Source organism: Enhydra lutris, unplaced genomic scaffold (assembly GCF_002288905.1).
Source record: "Enhydra lutris kenyoni isolate GAN:26980312 unplaced genomic scaffold, ASM228890v2 scaffoldscaffold3, whole genome shotgun sequence".
Classification (NCBI taxonomy): domain Eukaryota; kingdom Metazoa; phylum Chordata; class Mammalia; order Carnivora; family Mustelidae; genus Enhydra; species Enhydra lutris.
The window spans coordinates 41020230-41047015 of NW_019154087.1; the positions used below are offsets into that span (position 1 = coordinate 41020230).

Consider the following 26786-nt stretch of genomic DNA (forward strand, 5'->3'; position numbering starts at 1 on the left):
GACATTGCTGGAAGTGGCTGTAAAACTTTGTTGTTACCTCAAGGAGGGGAAATATCTTTCATTCTCAAAATAGTGTTTTTCAGAGGTTGCCGTTTTGTTTTTCAGGACTGAGAATCTTGTCCTTAGGAGACAGAATATGACAACATTTACCAGCTAGTTATTCATTGCATTGGGCACATACTAATATTTTTTTACCAAATTGGAGCATATGCCCTCTTCTCAGTTTTTAGTTTTCAGTGTTAGTATTTTATTTTAGCTCTTCTCTCATGACTTTCTTACTTCTCATGAACCCAAATTTTCTCTATGCTTGTCAACTCCTGTTCCAGTTATCTATTGGTCTTTAACACACCAATATAGGGGTGCCTGTGTGGCTCAGTCAGTTTAGCAACTACCTTTGGTTCAGGTTATAATCCCAGAGGCCTGGGATTGAGCGCTATGTTGGGCTCTCTGCCCAGCAGGGAGCCTGCTTCTCCCTCTCTTTCTGTCTGCTGCTTGTGCTCTCTCTCTCTCTGTGTCAAATAAACAAATAAAATCTTTAAAAAAAACAATATATTATTTTCTCTCAAGGTTCTGTAGTGTGATTTGGTTTAGCTATGAGATCCTCACTTGGGATCTTTCATTTGGAACATTAAGAGAGGAGAAAGTGCAAAGTCTTATCCAAAGTTATCCAAAGACTTGACTGAACTGTCCATCCAAGATGGTGCCTTGGTGCTTCTCCATATGACCTCTCTCTCTGTGGTAGAACAGACTGGACTTCTTACATGGTGGCTCAGTACTTTAAAATATTCCGTGGGCTGAAAGCTCGTTAACTGGATTTGTTGGCTTAATAAAAATTCCCATGCAAATTACATTCTATCATATTCTGTTCTTTCTCAAGGGCTTCTCTGTCTTATATTTCATGAATTCCAGGTCTCAACCGGACAGAAGAAGTTGTTAAGCCAGTTTTGTGAGTTAAGCCTGGAATTGTTATGGAGTCATTGTCATTATGTTGGTCAAAGCCATTAGATCCAGAGGAGTGCAGAAGTAGTTTTTCCATGCCTTGATGTAGAGAAGTGACAGTGTCTCATTGCCGAAGAGCTTGTAGAATGGGCATACCATAGGAATCATTTTTGGAGACTACAATGTGCCCAAGTCAATCTCTGATAACAGTGCAGGTATTGAGCTTTCAAAAGGCATTCAATTCAGAATGTTTGGTGTACCTGTATTAGTGAGGGTTCCCCAGAGAAACAGGACCAGTAGGAGATTTATATATATATTCATATGTATGTGAGCCCATATATGTATGTATGTGTCTGCGTGTGTGTTTGTTTATTTATTTCCATATAGGCTCACATGATTATGGAGGCTGAGAAGTCCCATAGTTTGCCATCTGCAACCTGGAAACCTAGGAAAGCCAGTGATATAAATCCAGTCTGAGTGAGGGGAACAGATGGCATAAAACCCACTCTAGGGGCAGGAGAAGACAGACTCCTTAGTTCAAGCAGCCAGGTGGGAACAAAAAGCTGCAAATTCCTCCTTCTACTTTTTGTTTTATTCTGGCCCTAAGTGGGTTGGATGATGCCTACCCATTGAGGGGGGACAGTCTACTAAGTCCACATATTCAAGTGCTAATCTTACTGAGTTTTACTTTGAGATAATATTTCATTTGGACACCTCTGTTGACTCAGAGTTGCTGTATCAAACACCAGAAATTTTACTGAATTTTAAAGTGAGTTGGAAATAAAGGGCCAAACTTCAAGTTACAAAAAGGAAAGATCATCAATTTACTAATAGTTTGTTTATATCCTAAGTGATAACAGCAGCTAAACTTTAAAATTAAAGTGTTTTTTTTTAAGATTTTATTTATTTATTTGACAGACAGAGATCACAAGTAGACAGAGAGGCAGGCAGAGAGAGAGGGGGAATCAGGCTCCCCGCTGAGTAGAGAGCCCGATGCGGGACTTGATCCTAGGACCCTGGGACCATGACCCAAGCCGAAGGCAAAGGCTTAACCTACTGAGTCACCCAGGTGCCCCAAAATTAAACAATTTATCATGGTTATGACTTTATATAATCATCTAAAATAGGGTCAGGAATCTATGGGCTGTGGACCAAATCCGTTCCATCATCACAAAGTTTTATTGGAACACAGCCGTATCTGTTTGTTCACATAACATCTATGGCTGCTGTTGCTACAATGACAGATTGGAGTAGTTGTGACAGAATCCATATGAGCTGCATAGCCAAAAATGCTTACTAACTGGTCCTTTAAAGAAAAAGTTTACTGACTCCTGCTTTACAGAAAAGTTTGCTGACCCCTGAGTAAAATAGTGAGGGTTAAATTTGTGTTTTTTAAAAAGAGATGACAAGTTCTCACACTGATGCATGTCTTATCTTTTATTTCTATTAACATATAAGGTATTACTTGCCCCAGGGGTACAGGTCTGTGAATCATCAGGCTTACACATCTCACAGCACTCACCGTAGCACATACCCTCCCCAATGTCCATAACCCAGCCACCTTATCCCTCCCCCCACCCCCCAGCTACCCTCAGTTTGTTTCGTGAGACTAAGAGTCTCTTGTGCTTTATCTCACTCCCAATCCCATCTTGTTTCATTTTTTTTCCTCCCTAGCCCCCACAACCCCCTACCCTACCTCTCAGCTTCTTCATATCAGAGAGATTATATGCTAATTATCTTTCTCTGACTGACTTATTTCGCTTAGCATAATACCGTCTAGTTGCAAATGGCAAGATTTTGGTTTTTTTGATGGCTGCATTCCTGTGTGTGTGTGTGTGTGTGTGTGTGTGTGTGTGTGTGTGTGTTTGTGTGTGTGTATATATATACACACACGCTGCATCTTCTTTATCCATTCATCTGTTGATGGACATCTACATTCTTTCCATACTTTGGCTATTGTGGACATTGCTGCTATAAACATTGGGGTGCCCGTGTCCCTTCAGATCACTACATTTGTATCTTTAGGGTTAACAGCCAATAGTGCAGTTGCTGGGTCATAGGGTAGCTCTATTTTCAACGTTTTGAGGAACCTCCATACTGTTTTTCCAGAGTGGCTGTACCAGCTTGCATTCCCACCAACAGTGTAGGAGGGTTCCCCTTTCTCTCATCCTTGCCAACATCTGTAGTTTGATACAGGTCTTATCTTTTTGGTACTCTAGGAGTCATAAAATTGAAGAGGGGAGACCTGAGAAAGACCAGAGTAATTTGCATGGGAACTTTTACGATTAAACCAACAAGTCCAGTTAATGAGTTCTTAACCCACTGAATAGTTTAAACAAAGGCAGAAATATTTACAAATATTTGCACTTGGATAAACAAAAGTCTGAGTGATTGCTTCATGGTTTCCCTTTAACTAGTATTGATTCTTTTTTTTAAAGTGAGACTCGTATTTCCTGACATTAGATTATCCTTTCCAACAAAGTGTTTTTATATTTTTCTGCTTTTCTCCCACTTTCATTATTTCTTCTCTTGGTCATTCAGAGGGATTCACTTACCTAGAGATAGACTGGGGTTTTTTTGTTTTGTTTTTTAATGAAAGGAATCCAAATGGAAAGTTAAAGTTTGGTTTTTCGGTTCAGAAAGGGTAACAGAAAATCAGCAGGGTTAGTCATGAAAGAAGCAGGGTGTAGAATATGTCACAATAGTAAATTGAAAAGCGGGGCAGGGTGATATTTAGTGTTCCCCGCTGATTAAATGTGGGTTACCTGACTGCCGGCCAGGGAGGATATTGATTGAGAGGCATCATGTTGAAGGAGGTAGGAAGGGCTTGAAATGAGCGGATGGGACTTAGAGTGACCACAGAGAGAGGGACAGAGTCCCTCTCTGCCCTGTGGCCACACTAATAACCACAGACCATGCACCCCCATAGTATAGCCTATGCTGAGAAGACTTTTAGTGTAACATTGCCTGGTGAGGGCCCGCATGTTTGCTGGGGCTCATCTTGTAGAAGTATTCCTCCTCATGTCCTAAGACCTATCTTAATTTACCCAAACTCCCTTATGTGGCCAACCTTCTTTATGTGATCCAAGAAACTCATAAACCTCCCAGACTTTGGGATCTGGAAGAGATGTGTAGGCGAAGAACTCTATCGCCACTTCCTGAGAACCTGGCATGTCTCCATATGGACCACATGGGCAAAGGTTGACTACAGTCTGACCTGAGGCTTGGCCAAGTACCCTGTGATTCCTTCTGGAGCAAGGAGGGATAAGCAGCCTGGAGCAGAAATTCCAGAGACAGTAGCTCTCCCACCTCTTCATCTTCTGGGAGTTGGTCGCAAAGCTATGTCTCATCCATCTCCCTGGTTTCAGTTGATCCTAAGACTTTCAGCCTCTTCCCCTTTAAGGCTCCACTGCAGATTTCCTCGTAAGTCTCTCTACTTAGCCATATGTGAGAGCTGGCTCCTCCACAGCGGAATGACCTACTTTCCTTTGCTGTCTGTTATCTGGACCCTTCGGCTCAGTGATCATCCTCTGGGCCCAGAGAGCTGACACCATGCTGATCCTGCTTTTGCTCTCTGTGAAAGTAATAAACTGTTTAACTTCATTTGAGCTTGGTGTCTCCCTGCTGGCTGAATCAGTGTTTATGACATGCAAACCTAGGAGCTGCAGTTGAGATCCTTATGGCCCTGTTACAAATCACACTGCCTTTTGGGCAGTGCTTGACAGTTTTGTCCTATTTTGACAACAGCATAAAGGGTTATTTTCCTTGTTTACTCACAGTCTCTGTTCTCAAAAAGATCCTTTTTTGATCACCTGATTATGACGTGAAACCTGTAAAATTATATCTTCTTATTAATACCAAAGGACAAAAAAGTAAAAACATAGATAGGGTTACTACATGCGCTCTTATCCAAATTTTCCTCTTTTAAAAGGGTGACTTTTCTCTATAAAGAAGCTGTGAGAGATATATGGGATGTGGACTTTGGAGCAGATTCCTTTCCTCCACTTCATAGCTGCATCATCTCAGGCAAGTTACTAAATGTCTCTGTAACTCAGTTTCCTTACCTGTAAAATGTGGTAGACTTATAGTATTTGTTGAGAATGAGGTAATGTATGTAAAAATGAGGTAATATATGTAAAATGCTTAGAATAGAAGTGGCACACAGTAGGTGTATAATAAGCATTAGTTACTATATCAATGAAAATCATGGTACTCAGACTTTAAGGTGCACAAGAATCACCTGTCCACTCCCAGTTTCTCATTGAGTAGGTCTTGGGTGGTGCTCCATAATTTGCATTTCTGATGTTGCAGATCAGATGACTGTCCCCAAGGCCTCAATCTCATAAAAAGCTTTTGTTTACAAAGATGCATTAGGGCAAGAAAAAAAATCGTCTTCTGAGTTTCGGAAGGACCAGGTAATTATATAACAATTGGATGCACCCAAGTGTTAGGATGGAGAAAGGAAAGGGAGTGGAGAGGAGAGAGATGATGATCCTGAGCACCTCATTAACATGTTGGGCTCTGAACAGCAACTACTGAGTACACACCACATGTAAGAGATGAGGTGATGAGGACTAGAGGAGGATATTAATTTACTTAAGTCCATCTAACTTGAGAGTTCATGCACTTTGCACAATATGTAAAAACATATGCCAAAATATGAGAAGACCCTTGCTTTGAAAATATTCTTTTGGGATGCCTGGGTGGCTCTGTCAGTTAAGCCACTGCCTTCGGCTCAGGTCATGATCCCAGAGTCGTGGGATCAAGTCCTTGCTCAGCGGGGAGCCTGCTTCTCTCTGCCTCTGCCTGCCACTCTGCTGGCTCGTGCTTTCTCTCTCTCTCTCTCTGACAAGTAAATAAATAAAATCTTTACAAAAAAAGAAAAGATAAAGAAAATATTCTTTAGGGCTCAAGTCATTAAACCTGGCTAAGAAAATTGTGATACAAGGCAAGCTTACTTTTCACCAGTGTTCTCATCATTAAAGCTTTCCTGCTCACTTATGGCTTGACATCCATTACTGATAAATATACACTAACGAATAGAATATAATGGTAAAGAGTGCAGATTCTAAAACCACTCTGCCTTTGTTTTACCCTCAGCTTTGCCACTTGTGACCTTGTGCAAGCTGTATATCTCTTTGTGCCTGACTCAGTTCCTTCATTGATAGAATGGGGGATGACAAAAATACCTACCTGATAGAGTTCTGTGAGGATTGAATGAATTATTAGAATAATTGGAAAAATGTGAATATGATCTGTATATTACAAAATACTATCATAGCAATGTTTAGTTTCTTTAGAATGAGAATGAGAATGGTATTGTAGCAATATAGGAGAATTTCTTGTTTTTATACTAAATACTGAAGTATATAGGGGTGAAGCATTATGATATCATGATGTTTGCAACCACTCTATAATGGTGTGTGCATGTGTGTGTGTGTGTGTGTGTGTGTGTGTGTGTGTGAGTGTGTGAGTTTTCTACTTCATCCTTCTCCCTACCCCACCTAAAACCAAATCAAATCAGAGTAGGGTTGCCAGATACAAAATAGGATGCTCCATCAAATTTGAATTTTATATAAATAATGAGTGATTTATCTAGTATAGATATGTCCCAAATAATTCACAGAGGCCAAATAGTGCATGGAACATACTTAACCTAAGAACTTTTTCATAGTTTATCTGAAATTTAAGTTTAACTAGGCATTCTATATTTTTGTTAAACCTGGCAACTCTAAAGAGCCATTTATTCTCCTGATATATATGGTTGACCCTGCCCACAAGCATGCCAAAATCTTAGTTATATTGATTTATCCATGACAAAATACTTAGAGTTCTTCTGAGTTTTAAACCATACTGGAAATAAGCTTTTATCCTTTAGCTTAGTTGTCCCCCATTGGATTCATTGTTTTCAATTCTGAATCTCTCTCTCTCTTTTTTAAAATTATAACATATTTGAAAGACTGCATTTTTATTTGTGATAGAACCCATGGATAGAATATACATAAAGATCACATGAAAATACATGAAGCTGATAATTAAACATAATATACAGTGCTGGGTAGGTAGGTGATTAAAGAACTACACATATTTATATATAGTGTCATTAATGTTAATTCACAGAAGCACGTCTTGCATGAAGAGTAGTTTTAGCAGTTAATAATGGTACAAACATGTTAAAACAAACATGTTAAAAATACTATTTATAGAACTACAACCTCAGAACATGTAATCGAACTCCATCTCATGGATTTAGGTTTAAATGGCCCTGATTTACAATAACCTTTCAATAATAAACCAGGGAAAAGCAACAAGAAGCCCATTACTTGCAGAAGCAATTACAGAAAATTACTTTGGAACAATAGCACCATTCTACATTATAATATGCACATTTGTTATGTTGCACCTTCCTGAGTTGAACTTTGAAAATGGTAGCCACATGAAATGCCAGAATGGAGGAATTCATTCCAGGCTGGGCCTTCACTGATGGCGGTAGTAATAATCTTGACCATCATAGCCATCGTAGCTACGCCCTTTATAGTAGCTGTACTCATCCTCATAGGCTCGGTAATTATCCCCACGAGGTTCCCCGTTTTCATTTTCATAGACTTCATATCCATTGTCATATTCATTAGTGCCTGTTTGTTCGTACTCTTCCTCATATCCGGTGGGGGTGGCTTCCCCAGACGGTCGGGTGGTAGTCCCGTAGAGCTCTGGTGGTGGAGTCGTAGGGTCAAACCCACCATCTGGAGAGGTTGTTGTCTTAGAGCCACCATTGTCCTGCTTTCTAGCCACCGTGGTTCCTTCTGCCTGGGCTTCAGTGACACTTTCTTCTTCACCTTCTTCTCCATTATCTCCATCACTGCTGCCATTACCATTTTCTGCCTCTGTGCTGTTGCTACTGGTGCCATTTATGCCTTGCCCATTTTCATCCACTTCTGCTTCATTTTCTTCATCTTCCTCTTCTTCTTCATCACTTTCCTCCTCTTCTGTAGCCTTGTGTTTTTTATCCCCAACCTGTAAGGAAAAGTTTGAAAGAATCCAGATCTAGGTGTGAAAATGTAAAAACCTAAGACAATTAACTTCATTCAACTCAGGCTATATTAAGGCCTTGTTCTAGATGTATTTTTGAATTGAAGCTAGCTTAATTTATAAAAGAATTAGTGGGTGTTTTAAAAATTCAAAAACACCTTTGGTGGGTGTTTTAAGAATTCAGGATTAGTACCTCTGTCATTGGGTTTTGACGGAGAAGAATGTACTTGATAAATAAGCCTTCTCTGTGGGAGATGCTTCTTATAGCTTTGCTCTTGACTTTGTCTTAGAGCCCTCTTCCCTGAAATACAGTGGCATCTTGCAGGACCTTTTATCCATTGCTAAGATGCTTGCTTGTCCTTAGTTTTCTGCTATAATGTAGGAAGTCAGTGTAATAACCTGGGATGAGTACTTTCCTTATTTATAAACAGGGATATTGAGTTTGCTCTTGCTTTTTCTTTTCTTTTTTTTTTTTTTAAAGATTGTATTTATTTATTTGACAGAGATCACAAGTGGGCAGAGAGGCGGGCAGAGAGACAGGCAGAGAGAGAGAGGGGGAAGCAGGCTCCCTGCTGAGCAGAAATGCGGGGCTCCATCCCAGGACCCTGAGATCATGACCTGAGCTGAAGGCAGAGGCTTCATCCACTGAGCCACCTAGGTGCCCCTGCTCTTGCTTTTTCAATGAGTTAATGAAGATAATATAAAACATCCTGTTTGGTGTCGAAATAACCTTTGATTTCAGTAAAGAAGTGAAATCAGATTTAACATTTTTGAGGAATGATTACCTTCTTGGGAAGTTGGATTGCAGCTAGACCTATATACCCTGTTCCAGGTGTGGTCTCTCCATAGCCAGGTGTGGTAGAAAGGGTGGTATTCTCAGCCTCATCTTCATCTTCGTTTTCATCAGAATTTGCATTCTCTTCATTGTTTTCTTCTTCATTTGAAGTCTCCTGGTGAAAATATCCAGAGCAAGATAAGTTATTTTAGCTGGAAGAGAACTCAAAATTTGTTGGTGTCATGAGCCACAATTGAGAAAAACATTGTATTCCTCAGCCAGCTCATCACCTAATGCTAACAATTTCTTCCTCTTGTGCCATTTACACTTCTCACTTCTTAGAACTCAACTCAATTATCTCTTTCTATTTATCTCACCATAGTCTGTTTTAGACATTTCTGTATTCTATTTAATCAATAAAATATACTTTTATAATAATTTCAGCATAACTGACTATATCCTCATATTATATCCTGGATGCCTTAGGCTCTTAAAGTCTTTTTTTTTTTTAAGATTTTGTATTTATTTATGTGACAGAGAGAGAGACACACACACACAGTGAGAGAAGGAATATAAGCAGGGGGAGTGGGAGAGGGAGAAGCAGGCTTCACGCTGAACGGGGAGCCAGATGTGAGGCTCCATCCCAGGACTATGGGACCATGACCTGAGCTGAAGGCAGATGCTTAATGACTGAACCACCCAGGCACCCCAAGGCTCTTAAGGTCTTATCAGTACTATTAAAACATGGTAGCAAATAGATTCTTACATTTGCTGACAAATCAGCTGAGAACTTAGACCTGTTTTTCAAGGTAGGATTATTATTCACTTTAGAAAGGGAAGGTGAGCTCAGAAAAGCCAAATAACTTGGTTAAGGTCTTATGTGTGATGAAGCTGTATCTTTCTAATTTAAAAAGCTGAGCCCTTTGTAATGCACTGTGATGTTTTTGATGAGGAAGAGGATTTATATGAATGTCCACACTACACCTAGGATATTTTTTCTGAAAGGAATTCTTATGGAAATGCCTCTCTTCAAACAAATTGATTGCATTGTCTTATTTACTGGCAAAAAAGTGAGTATTTTTCATAATGCTTTCAAGTGTACTTAGACAAAAAAAAATTTAATTCAGAAGTCATCTGCCAACATATAAGCTAGTTCTGTATTGTATGCAATATTCAGAAAACTTTAGGTATTTGACAATCAATTTTACCATGCAATGAGGAAACTAAGCACTCCAAGAAATTTTTAGTGGTATATAAAGTTATTGCAGAAAGAGGTTTTAAAAAAATTAACACTCCTCAAATGAAAGCTTATTATAATCTTATAATATTACTATAATCTCATTTAACATTGTATTCTTGGCCTTTATGTTGTTAGGCAGTTGTTTGTTAATGGAGTTAGTCTAATGTGATTCATAGCTAATGTTAAAAGTCAAGACTTTAAAACATGCATGGATGAAGAGGATGTGATACATACACATATACATATACATACATGTATACATATATATAATGAATTATTATTCAGCCATGAATAAGAATGTAGTCTTGCCATTTGCAATGATGTGGATGGAGCTAGAGAGTATTATGCTAATGAAATAAGTCAGAGAAAGACAGTACCATATGATTTCACTCATATGTGGAATTTAAGAAATAAAACAAACAAGCAAAGGGAAAAAAAGAGAGAGGGGCAGACCAAGAGACAAACTCTTAACTACAGAGAACAAACTGATGGTTACCAGAGAGGAGGGAGGTGGGAGGATGGGCTATATAGGCAACGGAGATTATGGCGGGCACTTGTGATGAACACTTTTCACTGGAAGAGTTGAATCACTGTACTGTATACCTGAAGCTCATATTATCTTGTATGTTAACTAATTGGAATTCAAATAAAAACTTAAGATAATCCACAGATTCCAAAACAAAATACTAGAAGAAGAAAATGAGTTTATATAAAGAATAAAAATTTAAAAATAAACACAACCCAGATTTACGCTGCCTTATTACTAAAACAAAGTGACTAAAGAAGAATATGTTTATTTCATCAAATTTGTAAATTCCATTGTTCCAGTAAACTTTTGGGACTGCTAGAATCCACCCCAAAACAGTCTCTAAGCTAATTGTGTCAAATAACCTACAATCACCATGCTGTTTATTTTTTCTCATTTATGCTTTATTCCAACAGACTAAACCTTTCAGGGGAGAAAGAGGAAAGATTCTTAGACTAGAACATACAATTAGGGTTCTGTACTGTCATATTACTCATGAAAAACCCATCAAATAGATGGTAGTTCATTAGTGGTGAGGTCATGATTAAAGATCCAAACTCTCAACTCATGAACTTCTATATTTTCTCCTACAAAGCCCTTTCTTTATTAGATACTTTATTTAAGGATATCCTGTTGCAGTGAATTAAAAAGGAAAACAGGTCAGTCTATTAATGGGCATTAAGCATCAGATGTCTTTTTGAATAGAAAAATTAGCAATAATTTTTTAAAAAAGTATTATTAACCTTTTAGAATGGCTAAAATGACTGAAATAAGTGTTGGTGAGAATGTGAAGCAACTAATACACTGATAGAGGGAGATCACAGTATACCTGCTTTGGTTGCTTCTACTCAGATTGAACATAAGCGTACTTTTTTGACTTAGAAGTTTAATCTCTAAGTAAAATGGCCTCCGGAAATAAATGCCTATGTTCACCAGAAGGAGTACTAGAATGTTCACAATAGCCCAAACTTGGAAACTACCCAAATGCCCATCAACAGTAGAGTAATACATTTTGGTACATTCACTACATGAGATACTGACAGTGAGAATAAATGATATACAGTCGTAGAACAATTCAGATCAGTCTTTGAAGTTGAGAGTACAAGAGACAACACACAAAATAATGTACAATGTGTGATTCCATTTACATAATACACAAAAATAGGCAAAGCCAGTATCTTGTTAGGACTTAAAATAGCAGTTACTCTTGGCAGTTTTGGTTAATGAATGAAATGGAGCACAGTGTATGTGCTGCTTTTTGATATGGGTTACACTTGTGTGTTCAGTTTCTGAAATTTCAGTGACCTCTATACACATGATAATTGTGTATATTATATTTAAATAAAAGTTTTTTTAAAGTGAGGTTGAAGGGTTTAGGAGTGGAAAAAAATGTTTGATCGCCAAATAGAAAACATTCCCTAGCACCCTCTCATATGAATACAATTCCTGGGGATTCTATGTATTTAACCTGAATTGCCAATGAAATTTTAGGGAGGAAATGGGGAAAAAGGAAGTTCTAGAATCTCTTCAGGATAGAAGCTTCCAGGCTTATTTAACCACTTTCCTATGGTCACTTTCAATGAATGATGTTTGGAGTATTTATTCTCTGAAGTTTTCAAAACCAAACTCCCAGATATTTTTGGATACCATATATTGTATAAGAAACTGTGCTAGGTAATGTGAGGAGGTATAAGGAGAGTACAGCACTGCTTCTACCCAAACCAGAGATGAAACATATGGTCTCTAGTCCTCTGGGTCATGAGAAGTTTCAGATAAGTTTTGGGAAGATGTTAAATGTTTAGAGATTGTTGACAACCTTCTGAGTATGCATGATTTCATCACAGTTTTAAAGAAACCCTAATCTTCCTCCATTCCCAAACACTGTCATAACAAATGAAGAACCTTTGCCAAAAGGTATGCAATCTAATTGGGAAATCCAGTTGGCAAGGCAATTTTGTGATCACTGTACAGCAAACAGTTGTAGTAAATGGATTACCTCAGCTTAGTTGTTGTGTAAGATTACTAAATGGAACTCTGGGTAAAATTCTGTGGGATTTAGTAGGTGGCATTTTTCCTGGTACTGGCTTGATATTCTTGTAAGGTCTTCCTTAAGCTATTAGGGTAAATTATAGTACTGGAGATGATACTTTTTAAAACTATCAAATCATATAAAAATGATTTTTATGGTTAAAAAAATCAAACTAATTATTTGTCACATTTTAAGTTCCCATACCATTTTATTTTCAAGATAACAGATGTTTATATATGATCCATTTTTTACTGTCACTGCCCATTCATAAGCAACACTTAAGAATACCCGAATTTAGAAGGTCCCCAAAGAAATGGATAGCTATAATTTACTCTCCAGGAAAATATACCTAATTAGTATATTGAGCAAGTGTGTCAGTTATAAACATGTTAGCACAATTTCCATGATATACAGATGAATTTTAACTGTGAACTCTACTAATTTGTAGTACTATAGAGAGCTGTGCAGTACTATGTGTAGAATCTATAGTACTATACAATGCTATATATATTTATACATCTTGAGTATTCATATTTCTATAAGAACATAAATTTTATTATTAGACAAAAAGACATATGAAATTCCCATATAATTCCCACATAAGACCATCCCCACATAATTCCCACATAAGAACATTCCCACATAAGAAATTCCCATATAATTCCCACATAAGAACAATCCTACTTTGTGGGTCAAGAAAGACCAATGAATTGCAATACCATTGTAAAGGATATAGATTAGCTTTTCATATAGTACCTACTTAGTAAATTGAGTTTAAATTTAATCCTTAATACAAGTATTGCACTGAGTTTAGGTACTTGTCTTTTACCATCATGTTCTGTCCACCTAAGTATAAATAATACTTTCTTTTCTTTTTAACAGAATTTATAAAGTATAATTATAATTTATTATAAGTTAATTATAAATACATTATGACAGAGACATTATAATGTAATTATAATTACACTTATAATGGAGACATTTTTGGTTTTGCGTACCACTTACAGGTTACTTTAATGTCAAATTGCAGTAGTATTTTAAACAAGTCATTTTAGTTGATTCCAATTTCAATAACATTCCCCTTGTCCAAAATAGAAGACTGTGGGTAGCTGGTAAACTGGCAACAGCTGTTTGCTGAATCCAGGCTACAGTAGACCAGTTTCCTATTTGTTTTTATGGTGCCTGGTTTGTTGTGAAAAATCCTGCAGAAATTCCTTACCTCCTCATCTTCCTCCTCTTCTGAGCTGTCACCATTTCCATCTTCTTCAGATGAGTCACTACTGCTCTAAAAAAAAAAAGTGTATATATATATGTGAATTCATACATATATGGATATCTGTGTACATATTTATGTACACATACTTTCGACACCAAAGAAAATTTCCTGCTGATTGAATTAAGATAAAATATGTACAAATATTTACCCTAATGAGAATTACCATCTTGATTGATTTATTAGAACAGTTCTCATATGAATCTGAGAGATATAAGGAGATTGGGGATATATAAAATAAGGTTAGAAAAAGGCATCTTTAGTGATCAAGATATGAAATGAGATACACAGGAAATATGTTGAAACATTTTGTAGAGCAATGAATCACAGAATTGTCTAACTCTTTAAGAACAAGAGGATTATCTGGTTCAATTTATTTTATAGAGAAGGAATCAAGCCCAGAGCAGTTGTGACTTCTCCAGCTGGTTCAAAGCAAATGAACTAGCACATAGATCATGTTATTTTATTTTCTTTATAAAATATAAAGGAAATGATGATTAGGCTTATTGTAAAATAAATGATTTATTTATTTATAAAAGAACGATTCTTTTAAATAACGAGCTCCTGATGAATTTAAATTAGAATTTGATTTGAAATTAATTTATACATAATTTTTAGTATCTTTCAGTCTAATTAAAGCTGCTTCATAAAATAAGCCTCTCTATATAAATGAGATTATATATATATGAGGTAAAAATTATATAAAAACAAAATTAATTCACTTACTCATTTAGGAGAGTTATAGAGTACCATCCCTCTAAAGAGCTCAATATTGAATGAGAATATTTTAAACCAAGGAGTCTGCATATAAAAATATAAGTTAACAAGCTTCACTTCCTTTTAAAAGGAAATATAAGTCTAAACACCTGTTGTCAGAAACTTTAAGACAGTAGAGGAGATTTTTCATCTTGATAAATTAAATTTTCTTTCTCTTTCTGCAACCACCTCTAATGGTACCAGGTAGATAAATGGATACCCGACTTAAGATGCTGTTTTCTGTACTACAAATCTTGGCTTAGATTCTGATGACCTAGTTAAGTTCTGTGAGTCTTAGAAAATACAGCTGCAGAAGAACCTCAGGGTTAGAGATCAGATATGAGGAAATACTCATGTTCCAGTCCTGCCCAGGGCTGTTCTGTAGGGCTCATTCTTCAGTGGCCATGCCATCCACTCAAGAAAAGGGAATGCTTGTCCCCTTGAGCCAAGAATAACCTTGGGTGGAAAAGAGAATAATTAGACCTGCTCTTCCACTTCCATGACCTTAATTGTACTTTCCCAGCCTAGAGGGTAAATAAAGCATGGAATTACAGTAAACTATTTCTCTTTGTTAGTTAATAGAGAGGACAGCATATTTTTGCAACGTATTTTGTCTCAGTGGGAGTGTTTGAATCTTTTTTTTTTTTTAAAGATTTTATTTATTTATTTGACAGAGAGATCACAAGCAGGCAGAGAGGCAGGCAGAGAGAGAGGAGGAAGCAGGCTCCCCTAGAGAGCAGAGAGCCCGATGCGGGGCTCGATCCCAGGACTCTGAGATCACGACCTGAGCCGAAGGCAGCGGCTTAACCCACTGAGCCACCCAGGCGCCCCAGTGTTTGAATCTTTTTACAAGCTTCCTGACCCCTAGCCTTCTTGCTGTCCCAATCACATGACTCTTCAATTAGTGTCTGCAGTGAGAACAATTTTGAAGCTTCATGAAATGCCCGGGAGCCTTAACATTTTCTTTTTTTCCTTTCTTTCATTTATGCCAATTTGTAACTAAGACATATTATTCTTCCAGAAGTCAAATACACATACACACACCACACTTACACACACATATATGTATGTATATGTGTTTTCACCATTACTCCTTTCAACTTCTATCATTCCCATTTATTCAATCCCCAAAGATATGTTTTAGGCATTATTTTGAAAATGAGGATGGTAGCAAGAGAGAAAGTTGGAAACATGGACAGTTTCCCTATGTCAGACACTGTGATAGCTGAGATCAGTACAATGAAAGAAATATAAAGTTTCTGCCCTCAAAGAATTCACATACAATTCAAATAACATATGATTCCTGAAAGAAGGCATTTCCTTAATTAAAAATGCTTAGGTTGTTAAGCTTATTTATGCTTCCATTTCTATAGCCAAGCAGATAGATAAGCTATAGGTAGACTGTTTATAGCTTTATAATTGATATGACATATTTCATGGAAGTTGGTATTTTAGAAATGATTATATGCAGGGGTGCCTGGGTGGCTGTATCTGTTAAGTGGCCAATTCTTGATTTCCTCTTGGGTCATGATCTCAGGGTCATGGAATCGAGTCCCATGTCGGGCTCCATGTTCAGCAGGAATCAGCTTGAGGATTCTCTTTCTCCCTCTCCCTCTGCCCCTTTCCCTACTTGTGCACATTCTCTCTAAAATAAATCAATAAACCTTAAAAAAAAAAAAAAAAAAAAAAAAGAACTGATCATATGTAAACACAGATTTGTTTGAATAAAACAAAAATTTCAAAGCCAATACAGCTTAATGCATTTTGGGGTGACAATCTGAGCACCAAATACTTGATAGATTTAGCAGGATAAATAATACAGAGCTATGGGAAATATATAAGTAGACATGTAAGGGAAAAAAATTCTGGAAATCAATCTTTGTAAAGTAGGAGAATAAATCATCATTACCAGGTCAGACCAGACTGTTGGATTGGGGCATATATTTTATTGAGTATTTTAATTTATTTGTTTGACAGAAAGCAGGAGAGCACAAGCAGGGGGAGAGGGAAAATCAGGCTCCCTGCTGAGTAGGGGAGCCCGTTGTGGGGGGGGCTCAATCCTAGGACCCTGGGATCATGACCTCAGCCGAAGGCAGAGGCTTAATGACTGAGCCACCCAGGCATCCCACCCCCAGATATTTTTAAAATACAACTGTCTTACTAACAAATTCTACATTAGTTGAAATGAGTTTGTCTGCATATAATTTCTCTAAATATTGTATATTAAAAATCAGAGATTTTTGAACTTAGAATTTATCATTAATGAAGAATATAACCTCTCCTAATATCTTTTCACTATGGCTGTTTTAACTGGATCACATTTATATATCTATAAAAATTTACAGATGGGAATATCTCTATGTGATATTTTAGAAAAATTGTGGAGCTAGCCAGAAATTTAAATTTTTGTCATTTCATTTACTTTAAGAAAGAGAATGAGGCAGACATTCAAATGAGCACTGTTTATTTGTGGGTCTGAAGTGTACCAAAGAATGGAAGACAATTCTGAAAACCCACAACTCTTGTATCATCTGTGTTCATATTTCTGTGGCCACACACATTCCCCATAATTATTATGGTGCTATAAATACTTTAAGATTATCATTTCCTATCATTGTATGAGTTAGAAATGGGTTAGCCCAACATATGGTAGGATGCTCTGCCAAGCCACTGTGCTGAGGCATCGTTTTCAGCATCTTGACTGCTTTTAGCATCTCAGGAGTCCCAGGTCAAATGGTGCATAATTGGTGCCCTGAACCCAAACTGTATAGTAGTAAAAATAGCACAGTTCTGGTTTGTTGAGTATTTTAAATCAACACCACACCCTCAAGTTTTCAAAGGCTTTCTTCACTAGTAACCTAGTAAAAACACAAATTCTTATTTTTAGTGTTTGTTATTTTCTTTTTTTGTTTACAAATTTTAAGGATGTTTTGTTTTTCTCACAGACACTCTCATAATTCACTTCATGAATTTTTCTCTCTCCTCTACAATTCTTGAGCCCCACTTCCTGTTATCGTGACCAACACAGGTCAGAGGTTCAGAAAATCTTCAGCAATCACCACTGATTATCAGCAGTGTTTTTTTTTTTTAAGATTTTATTTATTTATTTGACAGAGATCACAAGTAGGCAGAGAGGCAGGCAGAGAGAGAGAGGAGGAAGCAGGCTCCCTGCGGAGCAGAGAGCCCGATGTGGGGCTCGATCCCAGGACCCTGGGATCATGACCTGAGCCGAAGGCAGAGGCTTTAACCCACTAAGCCACCCAGGCGCCCCTATCAGCAGTGTTTTTAAAAATGGTCTCTGCTATTTATGAAGTTAGTCTTTAACTTACCAGTTAAAGGGCTCTAAATTATCAGATGTTAACAGCTGTATGACAGTATTGTCTCAACTATAACATGACAGTTAGTGACCTTATCACTGACTTAATTGTCAGCAATAGATAAAGTGTTCATTTCATCAAAGTGTTAACCAGAATACCTGAACTCTGAACCAAGGTGTTTGCTTTTATTATATCATTCTAGACTGGGCCCAAATGATATGTATATCTCTGCTTTAAAAGAGAACTTAGGAATAAATTTTATTGTATTGTATTAAAACAAACTTTTTATAATAAGTAAATCTTTCTGGCTGACTTTCAGTGAGAATTGAATTTAGTTGTTTTATAGTTAAATTTGATCCCCTTTAAATTGTAATGGGTGGGAAAGAAAAATTATTTTTTATGCTTACCTGAGCTGGAAATCGTTTTAGAGGAGGATAAAAGTAGGCATGCTTGTAAAGAGAATATCGTGGCCGGTACTTAAAGACCTGCGTAACCAAAATAAATGATATATTCATGTTTAATGTACAATAAATCTAGAGGAAGTATATAGTCAGACCAAGAATGTATGCTAAACATAATTACCCCATTTTCTTCAGAATCCTGTGATTTGCCTCTTCGATGCAAATTTTTCATCTGTTTGAAAAACATTTAATTATTACATACTCTATCTTTTACATAAAAAGGCAAAAAAGGAAATAACTATAGGTTTTTAATATAGAACTTACTGAGAAAGCACAGGCCATTCCCAAAATGCTGAGCAAAATTAAAGCAGTCTTCATTTTGGTGATTGCTTCTGGAATTAATGAAGTGGTAAAGTTAATAAATATTAAAACTAAGAGTGTAACTTTTTTACTCATACTAGAAGATGAAATATTTGTTTTCATTTCTGTCCAGTTATAGTTTTGACTAAGACCAATTTTCTGGCTTTTATTTTAAAATTGTTCTTTTTAAGTGGTAGAAAACTAACTTTACCTGTCTGTTTAAGTAATCTTTAGTTCCATACTTGGTTTTACCCTATCAGCTGTGATTTGTCAGTGGCAGACCATTTCATTACTATAAGGGGCTTTAATGTTTGGTGTACTTCACATTGGGGCAAAGAGTCTTCTTAATATCATTGATACAGGAATATCAGCTAAGGAATTGAATCGTTAGTATAGTTATGTGACCTGGGTTTTTTTTTTTTTAATATATAATTGAAAACTAAGCAAAAATTGAAAACATGTAAATGATTGCTTTTACACCAGTGATTATATATATATTCTATATATTGGTTCTATATGGGTTTTGAACCAAAGTTTTATTTGTAAGATGGAAAATAGGAAACATTTTCCTATGAATACCTTAGAATACTTTGTATTTTTTTTCTGTGTATGAAATGATCCATATGTGAAACTCTATTCTCATAGCACGTAGCACCAGACAGCCATGTCGAAGGATAAGTCTATTAGAAGAGTTCATCAGAGTTTCACCTTGGGATATCAGGGGCAGATTTCCTCAAATCAGGTTATTCTTCGGTGCGATTTAAGCTTTCCATCACTAGTGGGGAGACTGTCACAGGGTGGGTCAAGGGCTTTTCAGGGTCAGAGCAGTAGTCATCATGGAGACTATGGAATTCTATGGAAGAATTCTATAGAATTCAATTCTGTAGAAGAATTGAAGATGGACTCTCAGAATGGGAATAGTTCTCAAACAGTCCTGGGTTTTGCGGCCATGCAAAGATCTCACTTCCACATAGATACCTCATAAATAAAAAGAGAGAGATAGTAAAATACTATCCTACTTTAATTTCATTCTGTTTGGTAAAATCCTAGTTTAATAGAGGTTGAATAAACTTAACTAAAAGCCTGCTAATACCCATCCATTTGCACTGACATATGTTTAACTGAGTGTTTAACTGAGACTGACAGTTCTGGCAACATTTTAGAAGCAATATGTAACAATGATGGCAATTTCCCCATAAACACACTTAAAAAAGTAATACTTAAAATGTATGTATGAAAGCCATGTCATATACTGTATTCTGCAGTTCAATTCTGCATTTTGTCATTAGCCACGTTTATTGCTTCCTTATTAAATATCTAACGCTAAAACATTACACACAGTAAAATTTAAGGCCTGGAGACAGTGTCTTGGGTCCTAAGTCACACTCTATTTGTGGCAGACTGGGTTTTTTGATTTTGATGTCTACAGACTTCCTCACAGTTCTGTCTACTTTAGTAAAAGTTCTTAATGGCCACACAACAATAAAAGAGGCTTTGGCCCTGAAGTGGACCCATTTGTCTAAGAAGTTTTTACTGCTATTGGGGTGCTTAAAGTAATACTTTGAGCTTTGTTATCCATGATCAGGCTTGCTAGCAAGCAGGGAGATTATTGCCTTGCAACTTTATTAAAAGAGTCGGAATGTTTATGATGTCTTAAAGAGCTAAAAACTTAAATACGTGGAACTGTAGAAAGGGTTTTGATTACATAAATTTCTCATAGCACACCGTCAAAACAACTAAGTGAAAACATAGCAGGAATAATATAAAAAGAACCAAGTGATTCATGGAGGCAGCAATTGGCTGCCTCCATAAATCTCATTTTATTTACTTTGTGATTCATAAAAAACAAAGACGTCTATATCGACTACTACTAACCCAGACAACAATTAAAACATTCTTAACGGATAGTTTTAAAAGTCTAATTACAAGTTTTCATTGGGAAAAGTATGTTGAGCTACCATTATTTATTTATTTAGTACTATGTATTTTTCTATACTGATTTTAGAGATACAGGATATTTACACTTTGAAACTGAATGTATTGAAAAGACATTGTATATAACTGAAGTATAGATTAGGCATAATTTATGGTGAAATATGCATTCATTGCGGCAGAGTTACAAGTGAAAAATAGTATTTCACTCAGGTTATCTTGAATACATCACAAGGAGAAAACAAATAGTTATTTGTGAGGTGGAGACATAGAAAGTAGGCCACAAAATTTTCTAGTTTATGTGCACAATATTAAGGACTTACTTACATGCGTAGGTTAATAAGCTTAACCTTTTGGGAAAAAATCTAAACTCTGAGGTACTAGTTTAATGATAAACAAGTGTTAAATTACATAGCCATTCTATACAATTCAGTGACATCAACATTAAAATAAAAAATTAAAATCCAGGTCTAGAGATGTAAATTGTGGAGTGTTCAATTTTAAGAAAATGAAGCCATCATAGTAAATCTTACCCTTTTGCAGTTCTGGAGTGAGGAGACAGTCTCACAGGAGTGAGTGACACAGATTGAATATTTCCTCTGCTGTCTCACTCACTCATTTGCTTGCTGTGACTGGCTATAAACTCTTCTTTGCCTTCCAGCAGCCAATCGCTGTCATGGGCAAGGTGATGTCAGAATGTGGATTCTCACCAGAAAACCCCCAAACTTCAACACTTTTTCAAGACACAGTCTCAGTTGAATAAACATGAAATGTGGTTCTAGTGCCAAGAGGTTTGCATTGTGGAATTTAATTGAAGGTTCAGATGAAGATGAATAGTTTGAGTTCTGAATATATATAATAATATACTGGATTTGAATTAAAATAAGTAGCAAAAGATTTAACCATTTAAAAATTTTATAATTATACAAACTTTTCACTGTTGAAAGGAAACTTACTGTCATCAGATATAATCCTACATTATTAATTTAGTAAAAAAAGAAATAATAGGGTGCCTCGGTGGCTCAGTTGGTTAAACAACTACTTTCGGCTGAGGTCATGATCCCAGGGTCCTGGGATCGAGCACCACCATCAGGCTGCCTGCTCAGCAAGGAGGCTGCTTCTCTCTTTCCCTTTGCCACCTCTCCTGCTTGTGTTCCCTGCTCTCTCTCTGTCAAATAAATAAATAAAATCCTTTTAAAAAAAAGATGACAAAGGAAAGGAGCTGATGAGCAATTAATATTTTAATATCAACTATTTTATATTTTTCCTAAAATATGCTTCAGTGACTCAGAAATTTAAATTGATATAATTGAAGTCAACACCATCAATTTTGTTCAGTTTACCAAACTTGAGTTATTGAGCTTTCCATTGAACCAGGACAGCGGAGAGCTTGTGTCCTAGGACATGAAGAACCAGATATAAGAAGGATCTTGTCCCTGTCTAAAATTTTCAGTTGTGTAGAGAGACAGACTTATAGCCATAGGGCACAGCAATGCAAATATCTACAAGGTTTAGAAATCAGAATTAGAATTTTATAGATTATTAATAAGGGAGGGGTTATCAAGAAAGAAGAGTAAAGCGTTCTTGGGAATAGATTTAAAGGATACAGAAATGAATGAACAGCATAATGACACCAACACTATCCAATTATGCACTGAGTGCTCTTTTGCTAGTTTTTTACTTGTGCTATTTCAGACCCCCTTCACACACACACACACACACACACACACACAATAATTCAATGAGACTATTTCTATTCTACAGGTGAGATAAGTGGGACACAGAGATGGTAAGTATGTTCTGGGTTGCATGGGATAGTAAATGGGGGAATATAGAGATTAAATTCAAGTCTAATTCTAGAGTCTACTTTTTTTTTTTCTTTTTTTTTTTTAATTAATTTATTTATTTTTTAAACATATAATATCTTTTTATCCCCAGGGGTACAGGTCTGTGAATCGCCAGGTTTACACACTTCACAGCACTCACCATAGCACATACCCTCCCCAATGTCCATAATCCCACCCCCCCCAACCCCCCTCCCCCCATTAACCCTCAGTTTGTTTTGTGAGATTAAGAGTCACTTATGGTTTGTCTCCCTCCCAATCCCATCTTGTTTCATTTATTCTTCTCCTACCCCCTTAACCCCCCATGTTGCATCTCCTCTCCCTCATATCAGGGAGATCATATGATAGTTGTCTTTCTCCAATTGACTTATTTCGCTAAGCATGATACCCTCTAGTTCCATCCACGTCGTCGCAAATGGCAAGATTTCATTTCTTTTGATGGCTGCATAGTATTCCATTGTGTATATATACCACATCTTCTTTATGCATTCATCTGTTGATGGACATCTAGGTTCTTTCCATAGTTTGGCTATTGTAGACATTGCTGCTATAAACATTCGGGTGCACATGCCCCTTCGGATCACTACGTTTGTATCTTTAGGGTAAATACCCAGCAGTGCAATTGCTGGGTCATAGGGTAGCTCTATTTTCAACATTTTGAGGAACCTCCATGCTGTTTTCCAGAGTGGTTGCACCAGCTTGCATTCCCACCAACAGTGTAGGAGGGTTCCCCTTTTTCCGCATCCTCGCCAGCATCTGTCATTTCCTGACTTGTTAATTTTAGCCATTCTGACTGGTGTGAGGTGGTATCTCATTGTGGTTTTGATTTGTATTTCCCTGATGCCGAGTGATGTGGAGCACTTTTTCATGTGTCTGTTCGCCATCTGGATGTCTTCTTTGCAGAAATGCCTGTTCATGTCCTCTGCCCATTTCTTGATTGGATTATTTGTTCTTTGGGTGTTGAGTTTGCTAAGTTCTTTATAGATTTTGGACACTAGCCCTTTATCCGATATGTCATTTGCAAATATCTTGTCCCATTCTGTCAGTTGTCTTTTGGTTTTGTTAACTGTTTCCTTTGCTGTGCAAAAGCTTTTGATCTTGATGAAATCCCAATAGTTCATTTTTGCCCTTGCTTCCCTTGCCTTTGGCGATGTTCCTAGGAAGATGTTGCTGCGGCTGAGGTCGAAGAGGTTGCTGCCTGTGTTCTCCTCAAGGATTTTGATGGATTCCTTTCTCACATTGAGATCCTTCATCCATTTTGAGTCTATTTTCGTGTGTGGTGTAAGGAAATGATCCAATTTCATTTTTCTGCATGTGGCTGTCCAATTTTCCCAACACCATTTGTTGAAGAGGCTGTCTTTTTTCCATTGGATATTCTTTCCTGCTTTGTCGAAGATGAGTTGACCATAGAGTTGAGGGTCTATTTCTGGGCTCTCTATTCTGTTCCATTGATCTATGTGTCTGTTTTTGTGCCAGTACCATGCTGTCTTGATGATGACAGCTTTGTAATAGAGCTTGAAGTCCGGAATTGTGATGCCACCAACTTTGGCTTTCTTTTTCAATATTGCTTTGGCTATTCGAGGTCTTTTCTGGTTCCATATAAATTTTAGGATTATTTGTTCCATTTCTTTGAAAAAAATGGATGGTACTTTGATAGGAATTGCATTAAATGTGTAGATTGCTTTAGGTAGCATAGACATTTTCACAATATTTATTCTTCCAATCCAGGAGCATGGAACATTTTTCCATTTCTTTGTGTCTTCCTCAATTTCTTTCATGAGTACTTTATAGTTTTCTGTGTATAGATTCTTAGTCTCTTTGGTTAGATTTATTCCTAGGTATCTTACAGTTTTGGGTGCAATTGTAAATGGGATGGACTCTTTAATTTCTCTTTCTTCTGTCTTGTTGTTGGTGTAGAGAAATGCAACTGATTTCTGTGCATTGATTTTATATCCTGACACTTTACTGAATTCTTGTACAAGTTCTAGCAGTTTTGGAGTGGAGTCTTTTGGGTTTTCCACATATAGTATCATATCATCTGCGAAGAGTGATAGTTTGACTTCTTCTTTGCCGATTTGGATGCCTTTAATTTCCTTTTGTTGTCTGATTGCTGAGGCTAGGACTTCTAGTACTATGTTGAATAGCAGTGGTGATAACGGACATCCCTGCCGTGTTCCTGACCTTAGTGGAAAAGCTTTCAGTTTTTCTCCATTGAGAATGATATTTGCGGTGGGTTTTTCATAGATGGCTTTGATAATATTGAGGTATGTGCCCTCTATCCCTACACTTTGAAGAGTTTTGATCAGGAAGGGATGCTGTACTTTGTCAAATGCTTTTTCAGCATCTATGGAGAGTAGAGTCTACTTTTAATCACTATATATCCTTGCTGGCATATTCAGAAAGCTTCAATGATTCAATAAACTGGAATATAGTGAGTTGAAGTAATGAAGATGAGGATGGTTGGATAGACAAGCCTTGGTGATGGAGGGTACTGTAGGTTGCATTAATGAATATAGACTCCACCTTGGAAATGAGAGATTATCAAAGGGTTAAAGCAAAAAAAGAATATATTTAGACTTGTAACTTAGAACAATCTTTTATTGACAAGGTAGATCTTGGTTGAAAAAGACAAGATAACTGTGAAGGAGGGGGGCTTCAAGCAGTTATTTTAGTGATTCAGGAAAGCAATGAGAAAGGTCCGAATAGCAGCTGTGGGGGTGGAAAGGATGGAACAAATGAGAGAGATACTAAGTAGATAAAATTAATGAACTTAGTGAAAGTAAGAGAAGTGAAGAAACCTAGAATGACTTGTGGATTTATGGCTTGGGTAATAAGTGGTGAGTGGTGGGACTATATTTCATATAACACATAGCAGAGTAATTGGTGTACTATAATCACTCAGCAAGATGTTAGCAATATATGACATAATGAAGGGAGTAGACAATAGAAAATGAAAAGGCTGGGGTTTTGTTCTTGATTTTATCACTGTATGAAGTATTTAACAATGCTGAGGCTTCAGTTTCATCCATATTTTGAAAATAAGGAGGGTTTATGGGGTGCCTGGGGACTCAGGTGAGTGTCTGCCTTTAGCTGATCTCAGGGTCGTGGGATCAAGTCTTGGGTTGGACTTCCTGCTCAGCAAGGAGTCTGCTTCTCCCTCTGCTCCTCCCCTACTCATACTCACTTGTGTGCATGCTCTCTCTCTCTCTCTCTCTCTCAAATAAATAAATAAAATATTTTAAAAAATTAAAATAAGTGAGGTTCTAGACCAAAAAAAAGCCAGCCATTGTGTGCCTCTATCACCTGTGAAGCATTCTTGCCAAATAATTGGACTTGAATCTGATGAAGCCTATATATACCAGGTTAGAGAAAATTTTCATCCCTGTGACTTATTCATTCTGTAACTGGGAGCCTGTATTTCCCATTGCCCTTCATCCATTTTATTAATCCTTCCACTCTCCTCCTCTCTGGCAGCTAGTTCTCTCTATTTATGAGTCTGTTTCTGTTTTTTGTGTTATTTGTTAGTTGTTTTGTTATTTAGTTTTCACATATACGTGAGATCATATGACATACGTCTTTCTCTGTTGGACATATTTCACTTAGTGTAATACCTTCTAGGTCCATCCATGTCAAAATGGCAAGATCTCATTCTGTTTTATGGCTGAGTAATATTCCATTGTGTTTATATACCACATCTTTATCCATTCATTCATCAGTGGACACAAGTAAATAATGCTGCAATGAGCATAAGTGTGCATATGTCTTTTCAGACTAGTGTTTCTGTTTTCTGTGGGTAAGGAGCTAATAGTGGAATTACTGGATCATATGGTATTTCTATTTTTAATTTTTTGAGGAACCTCCATACTGTTTTCCACAGAGGCTGTACTAACTTACATTCCTACCAACAAATTCCTACCACCCTACTGGTGGCATTCTCTCTACATCCTTGCCCACATCCTTGTCTTTTTGATATTAGCCATTCTGACAGGTGTAAGTGAGATCTCACTGTGGTTTTGATTTGTATTTCCCTGATAATTAGTGATGTTGAGATCTTATATGTCTGTTGATTATTTGTATGTCTTTGGAAAAAGGTCTATTCAGTTCCTCTCCCCATTTTGGGGGTGTGGATAAAGACAAAACAAGAGTGGCTATAAATTGGTAATTATTGAATTGGTAATAGGTTACCCTAGGGTTTCATTATACTGTTCTTTTCACTTTATGTATGTTGGAAATTGTCTATAAACAGTTTTTTTTTAATGGAAATAATTGAGCTAAATCTTAAGCACTTTTTCAATTTCTAATATTCTCTAATCTCTTAGTTTTAATAAGTTATATGAGGCTGATATATCCTTTCCAATAACCCTC

General features: G+C 36.9%; 1 protein-coding gene across 2 annotated transcripts; it reads right to left on the reverse strand.

Moving 5' to 3' along the window:
* Window positions 1-6991: 6991 nt before the first annotated feature.
* LOC111157488 (integrin binding sialoprotein) lies at window positions 6992-21181 on the reverse strand. 2 transcript variants are annotated; one of them, XM_022518932.1, is made up of 7 exons: window positions 21111-21181; window positions 18610-18677; window positions 18467-18517; window positions 18292-18369; window positions 13758-13823; window positions 8754-8915; window positions 6992-7953 (listed from the first exon to the last, which is right to left on the reverse strand). In XM_022518932.1, exons 2-7 carry the CDS (start codon window positions 18661-18663, stop codon window positions 7417-7419), a joined length of 948 nt encoding a protein of 315 aa, XP_022374640.1. In that variant the 5' UTR covers window positions 18664-18677; window positions 21111-21181; the 3' UTR covers window positions 6992-7416. The 2 variants fall into 2 exon arrangements, with proteins under 2 accessions (XP_022374640.1, XP_022374630.1); XM_022518922.1 differs by lacking the exon at window positions 21111-21181 and having other exon boundaries at window positions 8754-8918; window positions 18610-18663.
* Between the last annotated feature and the right edge of the window lie 5605 nt (window positions 21182-26786).